This window comes from Ornithodoros turicata, unplaced genomic scaffold, assembly GCF_037126465.1.
Source record: "Ornithodoros turicata isolate Travis unplaced genomic scaffold, ASM3712646v1 ctg00001005.1, whole genome shotgun sequence".
In the NCBI taxonomy this organism is placed as follows: Eukaryota; Metazoa; Arthropoda; class Arachnida; order Ixodida; family Argasidae; genus Ornithodoros; species Ornithodoros turicata.
Window position 1 is genome coordinate 304334 of NW_026999436.1, and position 27623 is coordinate 331956.

Genomic DNA, 27623 nt, shown 5'->3' on the forward strand with positions numbered 1-27623 from the left:
ATCTGAAAGGACGACTGGGCTATTACCGAGATTCTCTATTCTAGCTTCGTCCTCTCTTTCTACGGCCACGAGCATGGCATCGATGGGGTCGTACTGACATACGAGACAGCGCGGCACTGCGGTCAAACAAAATCAGTACGAGATTCCCCCTCACGAAACAATGCTCACTTTTCCCTTCAGTTGAGGAACGCTTGAGATTGATGATGATGAGAGAGGATGGGATGAGTCCCTGTGGTCAGTGTCATGCGGTGACAGCGGCTATCGGTTCCTGAAAAACAATGTCATACATGGAATACACTCTCACAGCAGAGACGGTCAACTTACATTTTGGTCCACGAAACGCCTCGTGTCGTGGATGGATGCCCCTCGTGGGCTTCCTGTCAATCGTCGTAGAACCAGCGCACCTTTTATAGTCGCTACACCGCTCTCCTCCTCCTCGCATTGCGACGGTGTCGTCTGTACTTTGGCCACCCCGCCTTCCGTCTTTCGCGCCTTTTTGCGATGTCGCATATGACAATGATGTCATCGACGTTGAATAAAACATTACACTAATTTCTAGCTAACACTCTGGGACGACTTGTACATGACGACAAGAAGACCCAGAGTGGGATTCGAACCCAGGATCCTTCTACACTGGGCGCGACACACTAACCACCAATCTAATTCGTACTGCGTGACGTTTTTCGTATGGCGGGGTTCGTGTCTACACACGTCACAACATGTTCAAACATGTTCAAACATGTTCAAACACGTTCAATGACGTCATAGAGAGGAAGAGAGAGGAACGAGTGTGTCCAGGGGCGACTTCGACGCCTGTGTCTAAACATGTTCAAACACGTCCAAACATGTTCAGACACGTTCAATGACATCATAGAGAGGGTGAGAGAGGAACGAGTGTGTCCAGGGGCGACTTCGCCGCCCGTGTCCAAACATGTTCAAACACGTCTTAACATGTTCAAACACGTTCAATGACGTCATAGAGAGTGAGAGGCAAAGCTTTACTATAAATGTCGAAGCGAATGGTCGATCGTCATTCCATCATGATCAGCTTGGTAGATCCTCGTAAGTAATACCCATGACGTCATCATCATCGTCGAAATGTTTGAAGAGTTTCGTTTCCAGTGTACAACACTTTTGCTGCGCGTGAAGTCGGTTTTTTCCCGCCTCACATATTTCGGGAGATTGGCAGCGCCCGCTTCTTCTGCACCAATTGCGGTGGATTGTGGTCCAAAGGTACGCTTCCTCGTTATTTTTTTTTAATACGTTCTATAACCGTTCACATTTTTTTCAGAGCAAAAGCATTGGACGGACCGATTGATTCGCCCGTTTCTCGGCTGTCGGACGGTACCGTTCGACGTACGTTGCGAAGGACTTCGACTATTGAAGGAAGATGGAGAAGATGGACCATCAGTGTCACTCTGTGACTGAAGAAGATTGTACGTGTGTGTGTGTTTGAGTTAAAAAAAAAACACGCGTTTCTCACACTCCTTTCGTTGCAGATTACGAATGGCTACTGACGGGAGATCTACCCCTGGTCCTAACCTTCAAGCCTCCTCCAAAGACCTTCTTTTTGCGAATCGGCGATCAACTGACTACCTGTCGCTGCGGTGGACTCTGGTCGAGAAACCCCAGCCATTGGTTAGACTCGAGCCTTCGTCCGTATTTGGGCTGGCTTCCCGGCTACGAAACCAAAGCTGGAGCCTAATTCATGTGTAACGAGAAATAAAAAAAGGTTGTCTACTCTCATTCCGTCTCAGTCATGATGACGCCCGAGCAGAGGTTTGCCACCTTTGTGCAAACGCGAATGTATCGGGACTTGCTGCGATTACGCGATTATATTCACGGCGATAGCTGCGAGGGAGACTTTCGCTCGATTCTCAAGACGATACCCTTACGTCTGTTCACCGTCAGTGGGAAGATTGCAAAGAAAATGAAGCGTTTCGTAGATTACAAGCTCGAGCTGTTGGAAAAGTATAGACGAGGAGAGACAGTCGACCCGTGTCTCATCAACGCGGGTTTCAACCGGCCTATCGTCCGTCGCTACTGGCTTCTCCACACATCCCTCGACGTCACGGTGCAGACCGGCGACGACGGCGGTGAGCGTCGCGTCAGCACGTTGGAAGATCGTCTCGCAAGGGTCTTGTGTATGTCGTGAATAAATAAATAGTCTATTTTTTACGAAACGAGTTCGCTCACGAGGAGACGTTTTATTGTTTCGTCATTCTCTTCGAGGTTACAGGAAAACATGGATACACAACTTTTCAAGCTGTAGCGTTTCGACATGCGCGTGGCTACGTAGATACAAAACAGCCCGCAGTAAGGCGAAAAAGGCGATTGAATACACTTGTCGTTATACTCGTCCACTACAGGTAAAGTCTTTCGAAGGTTTGCTTCGATGGGGGGAAGTCCGTAGCTGTCGAAAAACACGGCAGACCCGTCGTAGTTTTTCAGGTAGAGCACCCAGTGCTGCCCGCGTCTTCTTCGCTCTTCCGTATTGATGATTAAATAACCGAGCTTGCGTAAAACGAAGGCTTCGTTGGAAGCGCAAATGCCTCTCAGCATGGAGGAAGCGAGGGGGTTCAGGGACACGAGTTCCAAGATGTCGCTCTCGTACATCTTTTTTTTTTTTTTTTATGGGAAGGTGACCGTACGGTCCTTGTCAACGTACATGAGCTTGGGACACTCGGAAATCAAGAGGACGGTGACCGCGTGTGGAAGGGCTTTAGCAAAGCGTAATTGCAGGCGAACGTTTCCTTTTCGCCACTCGTTCAAATGCGAAGGAGAAGAACACTTGTCCACGTCCAAGTTAAAGTAGAGGAGGAACCCGTTCGTTTTAAATCGCTCGTAGCTATACTTGAAATGTTTCTCTCCCAGTTCTTGCAAGAAGTTAAAGTAGGGAATTTTGACGAGGTCGTTCTGAAAGTCGTACTCGGCTCGCACTTGCTGCCCGTCCACGGAGAGCATCGAATGAGACAGGTCGTAATGACGGAATTTGTAGGGGTTCGATTGGATGTCGCCGAGAAAGTCGGACGTGGCGAGCAGGGCGACGCATAATTTGGAAGGCACCCTTTCGGGGTAAACGTTTTCAAAGTGAGCGTCCAAGCTCCCGGCACTCAAGCTCCGCACCTTGGTTTCCAATCCGCGTAACACGTAGATGGCCGGCGTGGTCTGAAGCCGCCACTCGTATTCCAAAAACAGGGAAGGTGCCAGTGTCACCTTTTTCAAGTGTAACGTCATTTCTTTAATGTACACCTCGTAATTGTACGTTTTCTTGTCTTTGGGGACCGATACGAGTTTAAATTCGTCGTTGTTTAATAGGAAAACGACGCGAATTTCGACGGCAGGTACCATCAGGCGCGGCTGTTGAAACAGGTCGGTATTGATCTGACCGACCAGGTTAAAGTATTTGCCACCCTTCGTCGCTTCGTAACGTTGTTTCGGACCGCGAGACGAGACGTCGTAATCGTCCTTTAAATGTTCGTCGTCCTCGACATAAAGTCCAGCCGCGTGCACTGTTTCTTGAGCCGTGGGCGTGGAATGAAGCACGACGTCCAAAATACTCCTGTAGGCGTACAACTCGTTGGAACTGACGAGTTTGTTGTTCGCATAAACGGTGACCGTCTTAAACATGCCGCTCAACAGGTGGTTTATTGGGAAAACGACATCTTTCTCGTCCATTTCTTCCCCGTCGTCGCGAACAATGCGCACGGTCAAAGACACGAAACTGCCGTAGAGATCCAAGTGTGCCCTTTGCAAATTTTGAATACAAAACTCGATCACGGAATTATTTACTCCGTTGACCGGATAAAAAAGTTGGTACGAAGTATCTTCCACGCCGTATTGAATGGAAGGGGGTTCGAATATCATCACATCACTCGTTAGACAGATCGGCGTCTGTATTTTTCCTTTCGTTGACGTCATTACGGAGCGCGCACAGCGGATGTGTGACCTTCACGGCGTACCAAAGATATCTGCAGGTGCGTCATGTGTCGGCGCCTTTTGTTGTCTTTTGCGGCGTTTCTTCCCATTGTTATTTCCAGAGCCCTCCATGGAATCCAGCACGTCTCTCCCCGTTGCTATGGCCGTCTTTTTTACTGCGCGCGATATTCCTTCGCCATCGGCCAAATTCCGCGCCAAGCGCTTCAACGTTCTCTTAGCGATCGGTTTTATTTGCTGCCAGATGGGAACGATAAACTTGGATATGTTGCTCAACACACCGCCCCCTCGTTGGAAAAGGGGTCCCGTGTACACGGGAATTATTTTGGGGGAATTACGGTACATATTTGAAATGCAACGTTAGATTGGTTCTGCCTTTGGACCGCAACGGCAAACGTCTTCCCGTTTCGTCCGCGAGAACGATCGTCACTGAGGGAATTTCGAATTGAGACAGGTTAAAATACTGGATGTTATCTAACGTGTAGGTGACGACGTGCTTGTCTTTCTCGTAATAAAAGGGTAGTATTTTTAATATCGTTTTTTTCCCGCTCCCCACGTACGTGGGTTCCACGATATCCGTGTACACGATTATGTTGTGAAACGGGGGTTCCAGGAGTGCCTCGACTGAGCTCGTGGCATCCTCATCCCCCGTGAACACGGTACGCGATTCGAAGCCCAAAAGCACGGCCAGGTACTCGGAAAGTCTTAGGGTGGAGGTGCCCTCGGAAAGCCGAATTTTACATTTCTGTTCGGTTCCGTCGAAGCTGAAGCGCGCGCGTTCGCCTACGCGCTGGTTAATCGCATTTAGAAGTGCTTGCGGCGTCGCATAATAGCCGGGAGGCACATGTACTTGCAAAGATCGAGGAATTTTCGTCTTGACCGTGAAAGAAAATCGGCGCGCTACGGGGAGAGAGACGCGTAGCGTTTCTTCGTGTCCCTCGACGGGTGTGAGATGTAGCAGCTTGACAAAGTGTTCCGCCACGTGCAACCCTTTCGGTGTTTTCAGAGAGTACACGTTATCCGCGAATTCTAGCGAGGCGTCCAGCTTGTGCGTCTGGAAATACTTGTTGAGTGTGTTCCGTAGGGACGTGGTTTCCGAATTCAGAGTGACGTCGCTGAAAGCGACAGGTGCGGCGTGCTCCAATAAGATGGAGGTGGCTTCGCGTTCGCTCAATTTGGGGGGTTTCACCGCACGACCTGCTTCGCGGGACGCTAGCGAGGCGTCGAGCGCCTGTGCGAGCCAAGGGTCCAATTCCACGGCTTTCACGTCCACGGGTAAGACGAAGTCGTATCGCAATTTATTGTACGCGAAAGAAACGTTGAATTCCGAAAGGGCTTTTCCCAAATCCCTCTCGAGATCCGAGGTGATACGAAAAGTTCTGCCGGCTTCGACCGTGTCCTCGAAAGAAACCTCGATTTTCGCATCTTGCCTTTCGTAGCCGATATTTAAAAAATCGTTACTTATGCTGAGATCCATCAGACCGACTTTATACCGATTCGAGAGCTGAAGCGGACTATCGAAAGCTACCGTGAAGGCGTTGAGTTTATTCGAGGGAAACTTATCCATGCTGGCGTTCGAGAGCAGGTGGACGTAGATGTCTGACATCATTTCCCAATCTTGACCACTTCGCTGCTCGGAACCCAACTGTCGTGTTCTTTGTCGTAACCGAACCAGCGAACCAAGGAGAAGCTCTGACCGTTCACTTGCTTCTTTCTCAGCACTTTCGTTACTGGCCACGGCTGATTGGCGTCTCGGGTTACGACGAGTACCTCCTCCGGGTAGAAAGATCCGTCCACTTCCTTACCCCGGTAATCTTCCAGGTGTACGACGGGAGGAGAGGTGTCTCTCAGGCGGGAGACGGTGAAAATCTGAGGCGACCAACTCCCTTCCGAGCTCTTATGAAAACCTTTTCTGTGAAGTAGGACCCTCACTTTATCCCCCAGTTTGAGCTTCTTTTTCACGGAGGGTACGACGGGCTTCCCATTTATCTTATTGAACAGCTCCAATTTGTGGTGTTGTAGTCGCGCACGATCTTGGGAAGCGCGGAAACGAAGTGGTATTTTCCCGTTACTCTAAAATAACGGAATATTCTGTCGCGTAAAGTGCGTATGACGCGCTCTGCCTGCGATGCTTTGATTACTGGAGAGAAGGTAGAATACATGTGTACCTTCTTTCGTGAGAGATACTCCTTGACGGTCTTGTTGTAGAATTCCCCGCCTCTGTCGCAAAAGATGCGTGTAGGTACGTTACCTCCCCGAAAAAGTCTTATCATGGCCCTTTTCATTTCGGCGGGGCGCTTCGTCTTTAGCGGGAGGGTGCGCAGAAAGCGGGAGAGGGAATCGATTGCTACGAGAATGTAGCGGTAGCCACCGTTGAATCTCTTGTATTTTGAAAAATCGGCGAGGTCCATTTGCCACACGTCGTTGATCTTGAGCGCGATGATGCGCCTCCTATTAAACTTTCTTCTGACCGGATGGTGGAGCGTGTAGGCATCCAGCTTTCTGAGAATGGCGAGAGCCTTCTTTTTGCTCAAGTGATGCGCTTTTCTATAGCGTTCCACACCCCCCAAACCACCCTCTGGTTTCTCATATCCCTCCATAAGTCGTCCACGCAATGGAGGCCTGCTGCTGCTGCTGCTGCTGCTGCTGTTGAGGCTCGCGAGATTTGGGTAGAGAAATCAGACGCAATAGTTTCGAGACTTTGGGGAACCAGGAAGGTTTCTTTCCCGTCTTACGTTGCAACAAATAATTGACGAGTTCGTAAACGGAGGAGTGTCTGATGGGCTTGCCCGACACGGAGACACAACCCTCGCGATCCCAGGAAAGAACCTTCTTTAATTCCGAGACGACCCTTTCCGCTTCCTCTTCGTCCACCTCTGGAGAGAGGAGCGAATAGTCAAAGTCATTTGTAGCGTCGGACGCCTTGTTTTTATTGTCGTAGGGGTCAAATCTGTACTGCTTGAGTATGCGATACAGTGCTTGCAGTATGAGTTTCACTTTGACGTCGTCACTCTCCTTCGAGGAAAGAATGTTTCCGATGGAGGAGGTCACTTCAATTCTCTTGGCCATTGGCGAAAAGGTTCAACACGGCGGAAAGCAGGAGAGGAACCACCGACGAAAGAACGCCCTGTCCTCGCTGCTGAGACAGATAGCGCTTCAAACGTTGCGGATTCTTGTGAATCTTTTTGTAGGCGAGCCGTCGTAAAAAGCGTTTGTGCTTCTTCAAATGCGCGAACGTATCTGGAGCTAGAGCCACCTTTCCGTTCAATACATTGAGGCAAATTTCGGAGAGGTGTTTCATGTCGGACGAGGACGAACGTCTCAAGACGTCGCGACGGCGTGGAGGGGGTAGAGTGGAGAGTACTTTGAGTAAAGTGAGGTGAGGGCGGAGATTCATTTCGGAGCGTAGATATATTGACGTTCTCCCGGAAAGATATTGCTACGCAACCTGTGATCCTCGTGCGTATAGTTGTGAAGATCCACGAGTAAATATGCGTGGGGCGACGACGTTGCTTGTTTATATGCGTTCAGAAAATACTCCAATCTTTTTCTGCCAAATAGCTGTTGGCCGAAATGTTCCATCTGGTGCACGCTGCGCACGGTGCGCCACAGGACGACGTAACTGGCATTGTAGGATATTGTTCTAAAATGGCTACTGTCGAAAAAGATGTTTTGAACGAGTAAGAAGATCGACGCGTTGGCGTGGTGAGAACCCCGAATGAAAAGATCGGTCACCTCCTTCAAGGAACCGGCGTCGGTCATGTGATCGTCGACGACGATCAGCGTAGCGCGCGACGTGTCCCACTCTCGCGGTAGCTCCTTGGTAAATTTTACGGAGTCCCCGAATTCGTCCTGCATGCTCGGCGAAGCATATTTCTGCACGTAGAATATTTGTGACGGAGGCTTGTCTACCACGTCGTTCAGGTTCCTCAACACGTTAGCAACGAAAGTAGATTTGCCGCACATGGAGGGGCCGCTTAAGATACAGCGAAAGGGATGACGGAAACGAAAAGGTTCGGGGGAAGACATGTTACGTGCGTACACGTTGCACGAAGAAAAAGAAGAGACTGAGACTCGAAGAGAAATGCATCGCTTTTATTTACACATCCTCGTCGTCGTCCTCTACATCGGAACTGCGTTCCCAATACAGATTGTCCAGGCTAAAGTTGGACTTCTTTTTCGCCAGTCTGTCCGCCGCTAAGATGCGGTCGAGCGTCTTCATCTTGTCCTGACACATTTCTTGACGCGCTTGCAACCATTCCAGACGGTGGACTTGAAAGGCTTCCTCCACGATGCCGCGTATAAATTCGCGAAGTTCTTCGTTTTTTGTCTTTTCCTTGGGACGACGAGAAACGCAGGAGAATAAACCACACATGGCGTTTTCCACGTATCGGTCAGAATGATGACGCGAGCGCGGTGCGCGCTGCCTTTATAGAGATAAACGCGCGCGCGCAAAGAACGGAGAATGAAAGCGAAACTGAAAAGCCACCCGTCGCCGCTAGGAGCGCGCGCGCAGCAGAGAGCCGAAACCGAAAACACCCGCGGCCGGCGCAGAGGGAGCTTGCAGCGCGCGCGCGCATGCGCGGACGGGTGGAGCAGAGGGCGCGCGCGCATCCATAGCGGCCGCTGCGCATCGCCTCTCTCAGTTTCTCTCGGACCGTCGCGGAAGACGGACGTGCGCTCGCTCACTTTCTGGCTGGATCTCGTAGAGAGCAGACGTATGTTCTCCGCGCTCGCTCAGTTTCTGCCTGGAAGTTGCCGCGGGGGAAAAGGTGAGTGATTTGACGCGCTCCTTTTCTCGTATGTTTGCCGTGTTTAGCGGTGACCGCGCTCGTGTTAAGCCTTTTCTCGCATGTTTAGACTTGTTTTGCGGTGTCCAAGCCTGTTGACGCATGTTTAGCGATGTGTGGTTCCCGCCTTGTGTTAGCTGCGTAGTGTTGGGATTAGGCCTAAGCGATCGCCCCTTGTAAGCCTCTTTCCTCGTATGTTTGCCGTGTTTAGCGGTGACCGCGCTCGTGTTAAGCCTTTTCTCGCATGTTTAGACTTGTTTTGCGGTGAGCAAGCCTTTTGTTCGTGTTGACGCATGTTTAGCGATGTGTGGTTCCCGCCTTGTGTTAGCTGCATAGTGTTGAGGTTAGGCCTAAGCGATCGTCCCCGTAAGCCTTTTTCCCCGATGTGTACTGTTTTCTGTTTTAGCAGTAGCGGTTAGACCTTTTCTCTCGCATGCCTAGACTTGCTTAGCAGTGCTGTCATTTTTACCTGCCGCTAGTATCTTGTTCTGTCTTTCTCGTCTAGAGCTATGATGGTGGCGCCATCTGGTGTGATGCCTTGCAACTAAGTGGCCACCTGTCGTCGATCTCTGCAACTGCTGGGTGCAAACTACCAACATGGCGGACGCTGGTCACTCGGGAGTTGCGGAGCGGCTTCTTCGCCGCGGCATCGTTGATTTTCGAATAAATTGTTTCTCTCCACTCTATTTCTATCTTTTTATTTTATTTTCTGCCTATTTTTTTATTTTCTATGACCACGATTATCCGGAAACGCACAACTGGTCTGGACGCGAGATAGACATTCCCCAATTAGTGTGATGGCTCCCTGGAGGGTGCTGATTAATGTGGGGGGTCCCAATTAGCTCTAATTGCTAATTAATGGCGTCCAGATGAAGATGTGCGTTTCCGGATAAACGTGGTCAGTACTTACTACTGACGTTAACGCAACAATGGCCATGAGAATGCGTCCCTGGCGCAATTTCGCTGCTCAGCGAAACGTCGAACGCTGGTGTTGGGAAGCATACCGCTCCCGCTTACTCCTCCGGCGCTATATGGCAGGAAACCCGGCCTCGGATATCCCCGTTGTCCGGTCAGCTGACGGCTCACTTCTCACACAACCTGATGGCATTCGAGCTGCAATGAGTGAAAATTGCGTAGCCCTTTATCAAGAGTCATCATCCAACAAGCCGGTGGTTAGCCCGGAGTGCCCACTCCCAATGAAACAAATGGAGTTCGCAGACTCAGGGCCGCTCACGCAAAATGAACTTTTTGCCGCTGTTTCGTCAGTACCGAACGGGAAGTGTCGCTGCATCGATCGCCTCCCAGTAGAGTTCTACAAACGTCTCTGGAGGGTAATGTGCGGTGCTTTAACTCGTATATGTAATCAATGCTTGTCGCGAGGAGCGTCCTGCTCCACAATGCAGAGTGGCATAACTGTCCTTCTCTGCAAGGGCGCGCGTCAAGAAAGCAGGACCCGGACGCGTATCGCCCCATGACACTTCGGCTTGCGACTACAAAATTCTAGTCCAGGGACTTCTCCTAAGTGTTCCGCCGCTGTTGGGGAAGGTCTGGCACCCATGTCAAGCCTATTCGGTCCCTGGCAGGTCATCAATCCTCCACAGGATGGCTATTCGTGACGCGATCCAGTGGTTAAACCTGAGACAGCTAACAGGTGTGTTAGCCTCGTTCGACCAGGCACAAGCTTTTGACAGAGTGCGTCATTCGTATCTGTTTTCCATGCTTACAGCTTACAGTTCCCATGAAGCGTGGATTGGCTTTGTGGAAGTGTTGTACCTTGGTGCAAAAAGCCTGGTCTCCGTTGCTGGTGGTCTATCGCGTCCTATTGAGATTACGCGCGATGTACGGCAGGGTTGTCCCCTTTCTCCTGTATTCAACCCGCTCCTGGTACGTTTAAGCTCCCTCTATGTCCTTCTTAGGTTGCCCGGTGGTTGCCCCCCGCCCTCCTGTTTTTGTGTATGAAGATGATATATTTGTCATGCTACCAGGGCAAGCTTGCCTTGAACCTGTGCTGAAGGCTTTCGACGATTAAAGTAAAGTGTCTGGCGCACAACTAAACGGGTCTAAGCGCGGTGCCCTCTACATTAATGCGGAACCTTCCCGCGTTGCCCCTACGGCGTACCCTCGAAAACTCTAGTCAAAATCCTCGGTGTTGTCTTCGATGGTAGTGCTGTATCTCCTGTAAACTGCCCTAGGGTGCTTAAACGTTCCTCCGTGTTCTCCGTGAACTCAAATCTGTAGACCTGCCCCTCACTTTCCGTGCCCCCTTACTGGCGTCTAGGTGCTACAGCCGTCGCTGGTTCCTCGCCGCTGTATGTCTGCCATGTGCAGTCATTCGATTCGTCATAACTCGCAACTCATTGCGTTTCCTGTGGCGTGGCCTAGAGCGAAAGGAACTTTGCCATTCACATGTGTACTGCGCCTGTGACCTGCTCCCAGCCTCGGAAACAAGTCTGCTTGCGCTGATATCATATATCGACAAAAACCAGCCTGACTTCTTCGGGACTCCTCATTCGGCGGCGATCGTGGCCCGAACCAACGCCTTGCTGTTACGATTCTAGGCTGTATAAGTCACACTGCAGATGGCGTAGACAGGAACACACCGGGACCTACAGCGAAAGGAACTTTGCCATTCACGTGTGCACTGTGTCTGTGACCTGCTCGCAGCCTCGGAAACGAGTGTGCTTTCGCTAATATCGTACACCGAGAAAAACCAACCTGACTTCTTCGGGACTCCGCAGTAGGCGGCGATCGTGGCCCGAACTAACGTCTTGCTGTTACGATTCCAGGTTATATATGTCACTCTGCTGAGTTACACTGCAGACGGCGCAGACAGGAACACACCTGGTCCTACAGCGAAAGGAACTTTGCCATTCACGTGTGCACTGGCTTTGTGACCTGCTCCCAGCCTCGGAAACACGTCTTCTTGCGCTGATATCGTACACCGATAAAAACCTACCTGACTTCTTCGGGAGTCTGCAGTCGGCGGCGATCGTGACCCGAACTAACGTTTTGCTATTACGATTCTAGGTTATATATGTCACTCTGCTGAGTTACACTGCAGACAGCGTAGACAGGAACGCATCTGGACCTACAGCGAAATTAACTTTGCGTTGTGAAGCGCGACTGTGATATTTGGAACATGTCCCCCTTTGTTGATCGATTTGTTTGCACGAATTTGCAAGCAATCAATCAATCAATATCACGAAAGACTGGGTGGTCTAATGTTCTGTTTTACTTTGTTGAAACCAGTGTTCTTCGTCATCATTACTATTATTATTCAAAGCAGCTTCACGCCTTCAAGCGATTCAGGCTTACTCTGCATTGCTTGGTCTGCAGACTGGACCCGCTCGCTGTAATTCCTTCCTTTCCTAAGGACTTGTTTGCCTAAGAATATCTTTAACGCAAGAATTTATGCTTTATGAGGTATACAATGTCGAGCTCGTCGTAAATCTGAACATTTAGCATTAACACGCACCATGCCTACAGAAAGTCAACTGCAGCGTATTCTAGAAGAGTATTGTCCACATCGTATATATTTCTGATAACTGTTTGTTGTTTAACACATTTACTGTTCAACCATGTTTCGAATACTGTGCAATAGATCCATAACCCAGAGACTGACGGACACAATCCAACGACACCAGTTCGCCTTCGTCATTGTCACTTTATATTATTGTGGTACATAAGTCTGAAGTCACGAGTTGAGGTAACTGAAAAGAATCAAGAAGCCCCAGTAGTCACGTAGCATGCCCTATATTTCGCAATTACCAAAACGACAAGTAATTGATACTGTTTCGAATAAGCTGCTTTTTGGTCTTCTGGGAGAAACCTGCTTTCTTCGTGAAAGAACTATTCCATTTGCCAGCTGGACAGGCTGTGCAGGCTCCACTAAGGGTGTGGACACTATGCTCGAGCAGCTGAAATGTCCACATTTAGCTCACACAGTACAATAAAACTAAAATACGTAAGACCTAACATCTGCATACACATATTATATGCTACACATGCATAATTTTTATGCATATGCAAACACAGGATGTATTCTATTACACACTGTCACTCAGCTCAACTAACAACTGTATTGGCACAAGTGTTACCAGCAAATAAGGGCCGAAGTAGCTGCACAAGGTTTACAGGATTCCCAGAACACACTGAACTGGTTGAACACAGCAGTACTCCAGTGATATGGGAATGGTTGGTAATGTTCTTTCTTGGTAACGTGAAACAAAGTGCATAATTGTAGCAAGAACAAATCTCAGAGGACGTGCATCATGTGCATCAAACATGTGCATCAAACGTAGGTTCCTTCAATTTAGAGGTGACCTGCAGAACACTTGCTGGAGTTGTTCTCGCCTTGTTACCCTGGTGAAAGACTTCAGCTGCCATACACATGGGCTTCCCTGGTTTGAGAAAAGGAAATGAATAACACAGAATGCAACTCAAGTTCCGGTGAATAAAAATCGATCTAGTCCACCTTAGTAATGATTATAACATAAGGAACAAAAGTCTGCAGCCCTTAAAAGCACCTTAGCTTATTCAGGTATAAACAAGGAAATGTCCCCTTCAATATCATATGATATGTTAAACTGATATGACTGTGCATATGATCAGGTGAACTGAAATAAATCACACACAAAAAACGTGACGAATACACAGAGCCTGGATGGGAGGCAAGATAATGCTGCAAAGAGGAATATGGAAGGGGGCTGCATATCATTTGTTCACTCTGAATAGAGGGTTGCAGCTCTTGGCCATGCTGTCTCAACTCAGGGGTTTCCTGCTCTGCTGAGGAAATTACCTCTAAACATGAAAGCACATAAGTGAAGGAAAAAACACTGTTGCATATGTTCAATATGTTTAAGCATGGTTTCTAAGGTCACGCTAAACGACGTCTATTTCTATCAACAGTGCATCACCTGAGTTTGGTGACGAGATTCGGTAACTTCCATTTTGTCTTTTTTCTACACTTCCCGCCTCTCTCTTATGTATGCCCCAAGCGACAACAAGGTTCCAACCTCGTTAGCCCCAATAACGAGAAATACTCACACTTTTGCGCCTTTCACCGGTGTGGACAGGTGATGGCACTACACCTTTATTCAAACGACACTGGGCTCGGTATCCAATATGTTGAAGAGCTTAAGCATCTCTTTCGTAATCGCAATCATGGAAATATTCGCTACAAACACGGGCAGTCGATGGCACTGCGCCTTCTTTAATCCTCTGGCGATCCGATTGCTTCCTGGCACCAAAAGCTGTCCGTCTCGTCACTGAGAAGCATATGACGCTGGATGCTCGGCGGATATTGACGTGAATTCGGGAAACCAACTACCCAACATCGTCTCAATATATCGGCAAAAACCACAGGATGCGACTGCGATAGACTGCGACCATCGCGCGGAAGCTGGCGTCATGTAGAATTCCATTCCCGATGAACGCATAGGCCGGATCCTACGGCGCATGCTGCTGGCGGGACCACGACACGTCACGATGACGTGTCGCGGACCCGATCGTGGTTCGCGTCAAGTTACTTTCGGCGTCTTCGTGCGGCAGCTCGACACGGCGTGGCGCCAGCTGTACTGCCTTCGCGCACCCGAAAAGACTCCTCGCATGACGAAGGTAAAATTCAGGTTCTAGACTCAGAAAATTGTTTTCTTTGTGCTGAAAACGAGAAAACTATCAAAATATCATTTCATAGTTCCTTTAAGAGACTCACGATGGTGGTGGTGGTGGTGGTGAAAGGGCACGCCCTTGTCGGCCTCACAGCGGTGATTCGCCCTGCCACAGCAAACGTGCCACCAGCGAATTACAGCGCTGTCAGCAGAATGTGTTGCACGGGCTTTTAGATTTCCAATACATGGGCCCTATTGAGATATGAACAGGTGAGGCCTGCTTTATGTTTTGCCTGGAATCCTTGCGCATGGTACAACCTGCATCCACCTATTGTTTCCATTGGCACATTGGCCTCCACCATGCGCAAGGACACTAATCTAGGCGACAAACCAAGACTTGATGTGGCGTCCCGCTGTACACTCTCGTTTGTTTAATTATCGCGGCGCCGGTTCAGTAGGGAGGTTAGATGGATTGCGAGGGATCTAGCAGATTGGAACATTTTCACACCCCGAAGTTGCTGCCGTCCTCGGCCGGGTTCTAAGCCACGAGCTTGAGCTCAGCAAGCCAACACATCACCGACTGAACTACCGAGGAGGGCGGTGATCTTTAGAACCTTCCCGTTAGCAGCTGGCGCTGTGAAAGCAAACATCTGTTGAAAGCGGCCGGTATCTGTCACGAAGAAGAAGCAGAAGGAAGCCGCGCGAGCTCATGCAACAGGACGTGCAGAAGTTCCTACAGTCCAGTCGTGCATGGACCTCACCGGATGTGGTTCCTTGGGCTCACATAATCCCGCTTCACGTTGCACCTTCTGGAAGGCGAGTGTTAAGAGCTTTGTGTGCATGCTGGTATAAGATAAGATAAGATGGTAAAGCACAGTATACACCGTTCGCAGTTTCGCGAATGTTGGTAACTCCCAAGCAGAAGCCGAGGCGCACTTTATGCATTCATTTTTCTTTCTTCGAACTATTAGTAAACTAGAGCACCTGGTTAAGGCAGGGGTATCGTTGATATAGATCGAATCTATGAATGGGAAGACCTAACACTGTAGTAAGTTGTATGCCTGTTACACCAGCACCAACACTTTTTTGACTATTAATGTAGTATGTGTAACAGTGGATGCTATGCCAGATTCATTCTATGGTATACGATGTTGTCGAATGTCTTCTTATATTCAGTGTTGCGACTATAATTTCGACACATTTTTATTTTCAATAATATTTTCAATAGTTTTAATTTTTCGTAGGCTACATCACCCGCGGGAGTCTACAGCTGAACAGCAGCGGCGGACACTGTCGACCCCTCGTAGATGAACAGGTGGAGCTGTGTACCGTATCATTGAGAAAATAAAGTGGCTTTTCTGTTCGGTCTGGACATTCCTCATTGGCCCGTAACGCGTGCGTTTTGTGAAGGCCAGGCACTCGGGTCACCTCGCGCCGTGTTATTCTTTCACCGCTGTGGTTTTGAGATCACGTTATCAGTGCTGTTTTCAGGGAATATCGCAAGACAATGTTTTAGCGTAACGGAATTCAAGTGAAGCGATTGTGTCGTGGCTACTAATTTTGCTATTCGTAGGAGAAGGCCTAACTCTGACCACGACGGAGGCAACCACTCAGGAAGTTTTCCTTGATACTACGACTGCGATTACTACGACCTTGGTGCCAACTAAGACTACCCATACCACGGCTACTACGACCACAGCGCCAATTGAGACTACTACTACGACTACCACCACGACTACAACCACCACGACTACCACCACTACGACGACAACGACAACCACGACTACTACTACCACCACCTTGAAACCACGTAAGTGGTTTATATTGTGAATCTTTGATATTGACGATTATCGGTGCAGAAGTGTTATTTGCACGTTGTGAATTCCGTTCACTTCGTCACTGCAAATCCATAATGTCCTTTCTTGCCCAGCTTTGCCTCATAAGTTTCTTGCCTGCGTCAGTTCAGTCGTTCAGGCAATATTTCACCCACTCGATGATGTCTGTTACTTCATGTTCTTCACCGTCCAAGACATCAATCAACTAAAAAACAAGAATCTCGGTCTTGCGAGAAGCAAAGTTGGTATCGACATACCGAGCTCGTAAGTGAAGTAGTTCTATCTCTGAAAACCAGCATGCGTCGAGTTAACCTTTAGTGTGCTGAGAAGTGCGTGCCCTGGTGCATTGGTGGACGTGTTGATGTTTCAGAAAAGCCAACGCTAATCAGGGCAAACTTGAAAGTTCCATCGCAGCGTACTGGCCAAAGATCAGAGACTTCGCTGTCCTGGACATGGAAGTCCGTCCAAGTGTTTCAACTTATGTCAGTCATGTCCAAGCATTTCTAACAGTAAGCCAGGAGATTCGTCTTACCCGCTTCGTTCGAAAAATTGTGCTGTCAAATAGGAGAGCTGACGCCGGCCCTGCACAAGGGGGATAAGGCTGCCGAAGTCAAGGACGGATTAAGATATGGGTGGGGGGGGGGAGATCCGAACGTCCCGACATCCCTCACTCTCTGTCGTTACATAGTTTCGATTAACCTTGACTATGCAGCAGCATGCTATCCACGACAGGACCCACTCCCCCGCGCTCAGAAAAATCCTCGATCCTGCTTGTAGTACCTATGTCTTTTCCCGGCGTGCCCTTATTGTGTCCATGACCGTGAAAACGGTTTCATCGCGGCAGTTGATTCGCGCAGGAAAGTTATCATTGAAACGTAGCACATCACATGGAACATTGCCTGGAACATGGAACACTTGCCTGTTGTCCCGTTTCATCCACGTGTTCGTGAACCTTCCATTTTTCTGTAACCGGTCTGTAGCCTAGATCACTACGTTCACATAATCCCCTCCACACTCTAACAAAGCAGCCATTCACTCCCGCTGTAGAAGCCCGTACGGACCCTTTCTTCCCTCCGGGCTGTTGACCCACAATTCGCATGAACCTTTAAACACGTCACACCTAACCCTTTAAATACCATGCCAATGATGAGGACGGCGCCCAGAAGAACAACAGTCTCTGTTCGAAATATCGGCGGCTTCTGTCCTGAGGCAACTCCCTTCCTATGTAATAAACATAGTCCGGTGAACTGTTGTCAGCATGTGGGCCCTTTAATGTCCTATTGGGAATATTACGGGGCGTCAAAAGGTGCGTTCTAGTATCCGCCGCGTGATAGTCGACAATCCGTTACTTGATTCCTTTGTCGCGGATCTCTGAAGCTGATACATTGGTGATTTTGCCACAGGATGGAATTTTATGCGCAGCGTGCCGAAGAAGCCAGCATTACACAAACCTAACCATTCGTATACCACTCGCTCATTTCAAACGCCAACTGAGTTGAGTGCCCTGCGCGTGCGTTGTCGAAATTGCCACCAATACCAACAATGACAACGTTGTAGTGACTAGGTGTTGACTGAATTCTTTCAGGAAACGGACAGACTTCTAAATATCCATATGAGAGCAGAACCAACGCCAAGGAGGAACGTTGGCTACGTGCTTCTAGGTGTGGCCATACTCCGGGGAAGCCAACAACCAAGCATCCTCATGGCTAACTTCAATCAACTTGTACAGTGAGTAGACCATATGTGTCCGACGTGAGGGTCCGGGGTGCTGCTTATACGAATATCTTAGCGGCAGGCTTCGAAAGGATGGAAATGTTGCGCTGATTACACTTGCACACACTTGATGGTTCAACGAAACCGCGTTCAAGTCATACGTACCAACACTCACATAAACATACTTTTTCTACCTGGTCGTTGTCCCGAAAGAGCCGCGGGTAAACTCAGTTGCCCGTATTCACCAAGCCACTTAAACCGTTGTTTAATGACGTCGGGTTTAAATCGATCACGTAGTCTCTCCGGCTCTGAAGCTGAAACGCACGCGCACTATACACATTGTCACGAGCTGATTGAGGGGAGGGAGAAAGTAGCTCACAATTTGCTCAATTTTTCACGCAGGATCTGCAGACTGCTAACCGTGGTATCGACATCATGACTACATGGGCTGCTTGACGCTCTACTGGTTATATGCCCCTGTGGAGGCTCTAATTTGTCCATACAAATCTGTTGACACAAAACACTATCCGCAATATTTGCTTGTATGCCTCTGCGGGATATTTCTACATGTACATTTATCGAATAACCAACATGCTAAAGACATGCTTGCTTTTTTTAATCAAAATTTCTCCCAGTTGACATGTACAGCAGCACCATGGATTGATGCCGACAAGCATAACCCGATCTCACCAGCACAAAATTGCGCCGAGAAACAAGCTCATAGCGATTTCGGAAACATAGTGCTTTCATAATGACACAGAACGCAACAGTGCTTTCCTAGGGAGCTTGCATCTTTCTGGGCAAGCAAACAAAGCTTTCAAGAGGATGTAGAGCTTCCTGCATGTGGTGCCTTTTCCAGAGTGAAACCTGAAATATTGTACCTTGTTAATGCACTGGGACGTCCCACTTATAACACCAGGTACCCTCCAAGTACTACTATTCTGGGACGTCACTCTTAACATTTCACAGGCGAGCAACGTGTTCGATATTTATGCCTTCACATTCTGGGCAACATGTACCATCCTCCGCTGTATAGCTGCACATGCAAGTACATGGAGGTATAACTGCTTCATGCGACCACCCCCTTCTCCCTCGCTCTTGTGACCTCCGTTTACACGACTGATGCATTTTTAACAGGACACACTTAACAGTAAACCAGGAACACAAAGATCTTTCACAAGTACCGGCGATCACTATAGTGTGCAACAAATCGTTAAATGTATCAACCAGAACCCGCAACGGCAGCACAGCAAACACTATTGTTAATGATGCATAGCAGAGGCACTAGGTGTTGTATTTAAAGGGACCGAAAAGTGAAAAATAACCCCCATATTTTTGCCCACTGTTGTGCACAACATCGTTGTTTGATAAGATACAGAAAGCATTACTTCTCAATTCGGCATATTTTTTACGTATAAATATTTTAAAGATTGCCGGAACATGGACGGTGCTGCCAGCGAACGGCGAAAAAGAGCAACTTGGGTTTCAGGTCCAGGGATCCCAGGGATTGGTCAACCCTTACCACGTGAGAGTTAATTTTGTAGAGAACAAAGCTGACGCACATTATCTTACAGCTAAACGCCATTTTAAAAATGACGCTCACTTCCATAGCTTTTACGTTAATACAGCATTCAGCTACTTCGCCGCTACGAGCTACCATCCGCCGCGCCATCTGCAAGGGCGTCTGTGTTATCGCATTTATTGTTTACGTCGTGGGTGGTCGTGTTGGTCGCGCGAAGAGAAGTGAATGACATGTTCGTCGTGGTTGTGTCAATTATTCGAGAGACCTACATATGCCTGGTGTAGTTTTGGTGTTCCTGGATGCAAAAATCATGTTTGTTCACCATCGGCGGCGGGCGTTTTCTACCACAAGATTTAACAGGAGAGTGCGCGAAAGCGAATGTGGTTCGAAACACTCGGTTATTAGATGTAGCAGTCGTGTCGTGTGTGCTGTTGTCATTTTGCTGCCGATGACTACGAAGATGCCGTAGAAGGCGAATTGCGAAGACGTCCGAAGCACACTGATGCTCAGTACCCAATGATTTTGCTTCACCGAGGTGACGAGTTTAACACAACGTCTTAGGTATGTACAGGCGTCACACATGTATAAATTATAATATAGCGACGACGTATTCCATTTCACTTATGTTATCCTACTTGTCCCGTACTCAACATTGTCAACATCAACAAATTTAATTTTAGGGGCCTTCCAGTGTTGAAGTGGCGCAAGACTGCTTCGTGTGTGTGCGATCCAGGCACTCAAGTTGACATGACAGAAATAGCTGAAAGTAGGTATGCAAAGTCCACAGATGGAAGCACTAGATTTGTTACGTGTTGCAGACTTTGCGACATTTTTTTTAGTCTTTGGACAGGTGCAGAACATTAGTATGACGTCAACAAGGGGAGAAGAAACCGATCAGAACTACTAGCTTGTTTGAAGGGTATAAGAATACTTCCTGTTGAGATGTTGTTATGACTTTATGACTAAGGAACGCTAATTAATTTTCTAGAGATGCATCCTCTACACTGGAATGCCCAGTGAAACAGTAAACGTTCGTTGTCTTTGAAGCCCCACTACTGGAATTGTTCAATGTGTGTCAGAGCTGCAGTGAGCCATGCAAGGTTACCACGTCATATTAGTCCTAAATTTGCAGGGTTCCCCTATCTAGGACGCAACTGTCATTTCTCTTTATTGCTTTTCCGATCCTACCTTCTCAGGGATTAATGTGGTTCACCATACACTGCATGGCACTGCCTTTCTCTATACTCATGCTTTCGGTTTCATTCTGTTGAATAAATCTTCACTTGAGTTTGCAGCCATCACGCTGTCTACTGTGTTTGCCCCTCATCAATATTGATGTGCTGTAACGGTATAGCACATCAACATGCCAACAACCTACCAAACAACCTTGCCTAGTCCTACTTTTGGATGGAAACTACACGATGTGGTAACATCCACATATATAAAGTTTTAGTTGACGGAGATTTGCTGTTTTTGTACAACCTTCATTGCACATTTCTTTTGTCTCACTTAGCATGCCTGAAGAAATGTTCTGATCTCAGGATGACAAGTCGTTGTTCGATCTGCAGCATTATTGTTCCTGTAATCTTTTCACCAACAGAGAATACAAAAGTGAACAAATGGTAAAATATAACTAGCTCGTTAAATTCAAAGGGGAAAGACAAAACTGTTTATACTTCTCTTGTTTATTTTGTTGCAGGTTTTACAACTCTATCAAGTACGTCTAAACATCAGAGGGCAGGAAGTCCTACTCTGTTTCCTAAATCCCTGGACAATAAAAAAGAAAGATATAGTTTGAGTTGTGACAAAATGTTGCTTCTGCTCTTATATTATATTTCAATTAAATGTTACAATGCATTTGTAGTGTATGCTGAAGCCAGTTTCAATTTGCAGGGCTGTCAAAAGTACTTTACAAAAGTACATCTCAATTACAGTAACAGAGAACATATGCAATAAATTATTTAGACATTTTGGAGTACTATGCACACCAATGGTGCATGGTTAACTTTGAACCCAGATCAAGGGTTCATAATAGTTGAAGTCAGCCCTCAAGTCCTTATTTACAAAAAGTTAGTTGGTGACGTGATAATGAATCAGTTACAAGTACTCTTTGGCAAAACAGAGTTAGGTGTTAAATCCCAATCTTGGTTCAATTATTAGTTGACATTTAGAAAACGATTAAATTTAGAAAACGAAAAAATTTTAGAAGCTTATGAACACGCACAGTTCAGCTGAATGACACTGATGAAAATTATCTTACTTACTTCTCACATACACAATTGAGACAAGAGTATAACCTACAAATACATCTATGCCCACAGGTTATTTAACCCTCCAGGAACAAGCTAGTAATTATAATATGCTGTGACAGTAAACAAAAAGCAATGAGAAAAACCTGCAGCAAACAAGAAATGAAAATCTGCTGATAACATTTCTACAGGTCAACGCACTTATGGGAAAGCGTCCCCAATAGCATGCATGACGCAGATCGAGATCCAGTGGAGTACTTTCTATTGTATTTTCTCAGAGCACCCCCATATCCTTCTTGTGAATGGCCGACAGGTGGTATAACGGAATTTCCTGCAGAAATAAGGGTTTTCCGTCCAGTTTGCCGTTCAAGTAGCGCGTAAAGACCACACGGCGCTGCCGTGTATGTTGCCATGCTCTTCGGTTTCTCGGATGTATGTAAAAGACACTTGCAGTACTTCGGTGTCAAGGCACAGTATTTCGAAATATTCGTTAGTTCTAATGCAATCGTCTGTCTGCTTTTCACACGCATTCTCTACCTCTCGGCAGCAAAAACCGTAGTATCCATCCGTAGTATCCGTCGGATTGCATTTCACACATGAACACCTGCACGACGAAAAACCAGCGCTTGTTTCGGCTTACACAAGTGCTTGTCCCTGATACATGGAAATTTCACAAAGCAGTCCATGTTCACGGCACGGTGAGCTACTGCTGAGGACGAATGTGACCCCGATTGATCTCAGGACGAGGAATCTTCTGCTGCGAAGAACACACTTTCCAGCACGCTAATGCACGAACAGCAGTTCTGTGTAAGCGACAGTTCTCGAATGCGGAATTCCAGCGCACTCATATTCAAGAGGCTCGACATTCTCGACGTAGAAAGTGGTCACAAATGCCCACTGCCATTTTCGTTTTCGTCGGATTAGCGCCCGGAAGTGCGCGTATTACATGCGTCCTCGACAGATGGCGCAGGGTCATGCAATTGTTGACAGACTGCACGGTTTCCTACTAGGTCCCTGGACATGCAATTATGGAAAATTCGATTACAGAAAAACTACAGCGACTTCAGCGGAGTTCTTTGATATTCGAACTTATGAAGGTTCAAGCTTTTCGCTGAACATAAAGTTTCGATAGGTTTATATTCACTTTTCGGTCCCTTTAAGGAACCACGCATAATCAGCGCCGCTTTTGTTGCTGGAGGTAACAGCTGTTTGTGCACGACTTCCTGTCAGCTTTGGATCGGAAAGCGACTTCTGTGTAGCTGCCAATGTTGACATCACTAACGTGGACGATATCTGTTCTAAATTTGCAGAGCGGATTTCAAAATCCCGCTCCATACCGATAGTTATCTTTTTTTGGCGGGGGGTGTATTGCCTCACATACTTCGCTCACGGGTCCATCACAACGTTCTTTTTCCTTAATTTCTGCAATTTCGACTTGAAAAGTAGGCAACAGTATCTAGCAAAAACTATTTGGGTTTTTTCTCGAAATGCTCAGTTACAGCTGCTCCGCGCTAGACCGGCTTTAAACTACCCCCCCCCCCCCCCCTTAGTTTAAATCCGCCCTATGCGAATACATGAGAGTTAGACCATTACTAGATCGCCGGGTTTACGCCGTGTGAACGGCGAACAAAATGACATTGCGGGCAAATATTCATTGGAGTGCAACCACATCCGCCAAACGAACGCTTCTAGTCGACAGGTAAGTCTAAACTTACCAGTAATTCGCCTAAAAATTTCCGGCGAAGCGTAGATTAGGCCTATGCATTGCGCACACAAACTCCATGGAGGCCACCAAGGGCCTCACGGCAGTCGGCTTAGAACAGCAGGGTGGTGATTGGTGGTTTGCGGACGAAGTTCTCAGACGTCACTAAACCAGTGACTAAGTGGGACTGCTGAATACGGGAAAGTAAATTCACTCTTCCCGGACAATAAACCGCATCGTCTGCGTGTCATCAGACGCCAGACAATGATGGATAGCGTGGGAAAACCAATCTGAAATGGCGCGCTCACCCTGCGATTTCCTAGTATCTGGTACCATCTCCACCACAACACACTAACAGCTGCGACTTCGCTCCAATTTCCAGCTACCGATCATTTTTACTATGTATCCTAACGTATGCATTGCATTGTCGTGGTCATCACGTGCGTCCAGGTTCGTACTGTGCGTGTCTAGACGGTGTGGACAAACATTACTGTTCGGTCGCTGCTATTGAATAGAATAGGCTCCCTAGTGCGCCGAAATGAATGTCTCGTAAGTCTTTTGTCGATGTCTACTAGCTAGAGAGTCTGCGGTATGGGCTTCTGGCTGCTTCTCATGGCTGGCTCTCTTCTGTTTACAGAGTAATTAAGCCAGACGCATTGGTGTACCGAGCAACTCTTAATCGTAATATAATGGACCCAAACGTATGCAGGGCTACAGGACCGTCACCCTTGCAGGGACCTGGCATGCCGTCTATGCAGTCATCATTCGTAAGCAAAGTTATCTAATATTTCGAAACTGAACAATTCGTCGCATGGGTACTATGTACGATGGAAATAGTGCCACTCGCAATATGACATTGGCGCGGTTTCACCAACGCTGCTTAGCTTCGAACTAAGGTCAAGGGTAGCGAAAAACTGAAATTAACACTTTAATTACTTTTAGCAACATTAGTCAGATATGTGCTGAGTGTTTTAGTGACAATAACTACTCTTGATGAAGTAAAGGTGAGGGTTACAGACAAGTTCAGGGACTGCTGATCTCGGTTGAAATGTTAATCTGTGTTGGTGAAACCGGGGTACAGTAAAATATTCAGTCGCAGACCCAGACCAGAACGCTGGCAGGTTGAACGACCTAGTACGGGAGAACATTTATAGCAATTGCGTCGTCTACTTGATAGATAAATGCGCGTGGGAAACTTGCACAGGGAACTGGAACGATTCCCCAGTCAACTGACGGAGACGCTGTTATTGCCGCAAACAACTGTTTCTACAGAGTATACAGCCGTGCACAGCTGGACAGAACAGTTGTGACGAGCAGGTTAGTACGCGTCGTGGGCCAACTTCACAGGTCACTGTGCCGACATGCGTCTGGAAGGTCTGCAGGAAAACCGCAAAGAGCACATCCGCAGGAAGAATTCATTCCCACGACCTCAACCAAACGAGCCAACCAGCCATGCCATTTAGTCTTTCAGCAAAAATCGAGGAGCGTTCCCAGCTCGACAGATGGCGTCGATAAGACAGGTGCCTGGCCCAAGACAGGTGCCTGGCTATGCACGCGCGCTAGATTTTGCCCCGTCTTTCCCAACTGTGGTACTGCGGTTCAGGTTACGGCAAAAGGGCAACTGCCACGAGTTTTGCTGAACGAGGTGTTCATACGCTCTTAGCTAAGCAAGATGTGTGCTCACCCTATGCATATAAGTATTGATGTTGAAGCTACCATTACTGTTCTTGCAGGTTGAGTCGCTGTCATTCAGGCATGTGACTGGGTTCCAACCGCTGCCTTTGAAAACAGCGGAAGTGCTCTCTTTCAGCGCTGCGGCCCTTATAACTGCCTACACGGATGCTTATAGACCACTCACAGCTCCATGCCGGAGTGTCACCCAGGCGAATCCAAAAGAATTGGTAAGCCGAGATTGACTGTCATGGTTTGGACAGTGAACGTTATAGGGGTAAGGAAAAAGGACATCGAAAAAAGGTGGCAAGAACGATACACAGAATACAGAATCCTCACTTCGGTTGTGTCGTTTTTGTCCCGTGTCACTAGGTCTTTTCCCCTTTAATCGTTATCCCAGTCAGTCTGCGCCCTACATCGCCTTCTAAAGGAAAGGAGACAGGCTTTCAGTGACAAGTGTCCTTGTTGAAAATGAGGAATACTAGATGCAGCATTGTTCTATGGGGAAACGGGAAGCACCCAACGTCTTCCGGAAAAAGGCAGTTTGGGAAACAGACCGCGAATGACACACTCCACAGCCGCTGGCCATGGCCGCTGGCACAACGCTATGTTGGACATAGGCGCGGATCAAATGAGTGGGAAAGTCTTGACCCACGTATCTGCCGGTTTTTGCAACTGACCGTAGTGTAGTAGTATGCTGCCCAGTGGTGGTCCCCCTACAAAAAAAAATAATAATTAAAGAGAACGGTCTGCCTCTGGTAGTATCCAATTGTTTCCTAGTATCCAGTATTTGCGCGTTTGTGCTCCTTATTATTACAAACAGCAATAAGATGTGGGAGCCAGAATGAATACCGCCACCCGTTTACGCCATCAATTCACGGCCGCTCACTTGGTCAGATTATGGTTACATACGTACAGTGAACTATGCAAGTGTCCGTGGTAATAAACAGCGGCAAGATAAAGACGAACAGCCGACCACATTTTTCGCTGGTCATTTCATGACAACGGGGCCTGAGCTGGGAAACTGCTAGGTGTGCGACCACGCTAGATTGGCCACCCTAATCCCGGCCACCCGAATCAGTCGGGAATCTAGCTATTTTAACAGCTTCAATCGTGTTCGTCTTCGGCTATCGTCGTCTGCTAACCCACGTGAACTTCGGCGTGTGGGCCAATGCAGGCTCTCGCCACATTCTCAGTGTGAATGTGACTACACCTTATATAGTTACCGTAACTCACTGCCCGGTTGTATCGAGGCTGGGTGAAAAAAGTGTTATGCCTGCTCGGATTCAGGCAAAAAAGAGAAAGAGAATGGCAAGGAAATGACTAGGCGAGTTCCCCATTACAATATTGCGGCGAAAACTGGAAGCAGACGAGACAAGCGTCTGGGCTGCTCTCCCGTTAGCGTGCCCTACTTCACGTCCTGAGGTCCTCAGCTGCAGAGGGAGCCGAACATTACCATATTGTTCCCAAAAAATTAGTGATTAGTGATTTTTTATGTAAGGGTTGTCTGCATGTTGCACGTACCACAGTGTTGGATAGCGGGTGAGTTCGACCAGCTGGGGTTCATTTGACGTGCGTCGTAAACCTCCGACAGACGGCGCTGAAATCAATGTTTATCTCTTCCACATTGCTACAGTCCTCGGTCGACTTTCCACACGTTACCGATCTTTCTCGTGCACATGTTAAGTGTGACGTGAAAGGCGTTTTCACTGTCACAATCCTGTTTCGAACATCAGGGGCTATGTTCTCTGAGATCCGGCAGAGAAATTTAGTTGGAAAGTTGGGTTGGTTCGTAAGCGATTTCAGTAGTGTGTACGTGTTCTAAAAACGCTAAATGATAATGTATGCCATTTGATCTGTTGCATTAGTTTTGTAGTAATTCTGACTTCTACCTTGAGTCCTTATTTACAGGTGTGCCAAAAGGAACGATATCATGATATAGTGATCAAACGTAATTTGTACCTTGAAACCGACACCATCCGATTCGACAAATGGGGCGGTACGTTCGACAGCACTGTCAAAGTAGCGTACGACTCGGATTGCACTATGTCGACAAAGGTATGTATACCATTGTGAAGGTCCTGTATCTTAGTAGCCTTACCACAGCCAATTCCTGTATATATAACTGTATAAGTGTACGTAAAAGTGTATATTTTATATTCCCTGATTCTCTCTTACACTATCTTTTTACATTTCTGGTGATTCGCTTATACAGGTTGCCCTAGGTAAATGCGAACATATTCAAAAAAAATATATGCATATGAGGTGCCATATAGCATATGCTGAAGGGTACTCCTTAGATGGGCATTAGTAAACTCCTAAGGCAATGTCTTAATTTACTTTCAATAATTATCTTTTTAATTATTATTATTATTCTTTTCAGAAAAAAGAAATCCGTTCGATAGATCATCCGCACAAAAATCGTGATAGAAAACATTTTTTTTTGTTCATTAAGCATCTCGGAGACGCGTCTTTCCTTCACTCCCAGTGTGAGAGAGGGAAAGACCACGCATTCGGCTCTTGCGTGCTGGAAGAACATTAACAGAAAACATAACTTTAACAGAGCATTAACAGAAAAATGCATTACAAGCAGCAG

The 27623-nt window shown here is 47.5% G+C and overlaps 1 protein-coding gene and 1 long non-coding RNA gene across 2 annotated transcripts in view; both read left to right on the forward strand.

Annotated features, from left to right (window-relative positions):
• Positions 1 to 27623, forward strand: part of LOC135376048 (uncharacterized) — a 46209-nt gene that overhangs the window by 14154 nt on the left and 4432 nt on the right. Inside the window, exons 6-12 of the mRNA XM_064608650.1 lie at positions 15909 to 16145; positions 16266 to 16434; positions 16541 to 16679; positions 17756 to 17898; positions 23994 to 24123; positions 25090 to 25257; positions 26939 to 27085. Of these exons, the coding sequence (XP_064464720.1) occupies positions 15909 to 16145; positions 16266 to 16434; positions 16541 to 16679; positions 17756 to 17898; positions 23994 to 24123; positions 25090 to 25257; positions 26939 to 27085 (1133 nt within the window). The remainder of the gene's footprint in view (positions 1 to 15908; positions 16146 to 16265; positions 16435 to 16540; positions 16680 to 17755; positions 17899 to 23993; positions 24124 to 25089; positions 25258 to 26938; positions 27086 to 27623) is intronic.
• Positions 8620 to 9412, forward strand: LOC135376047 (uncharacterized). Its single transcript, XR_010417506.1, has 2 exons — positions 8620 to 8708; positions 9232 to 9412. It is a non-coding gene; the product is annotated as an uncharacterized LOC135376047 (long non-coding RNA).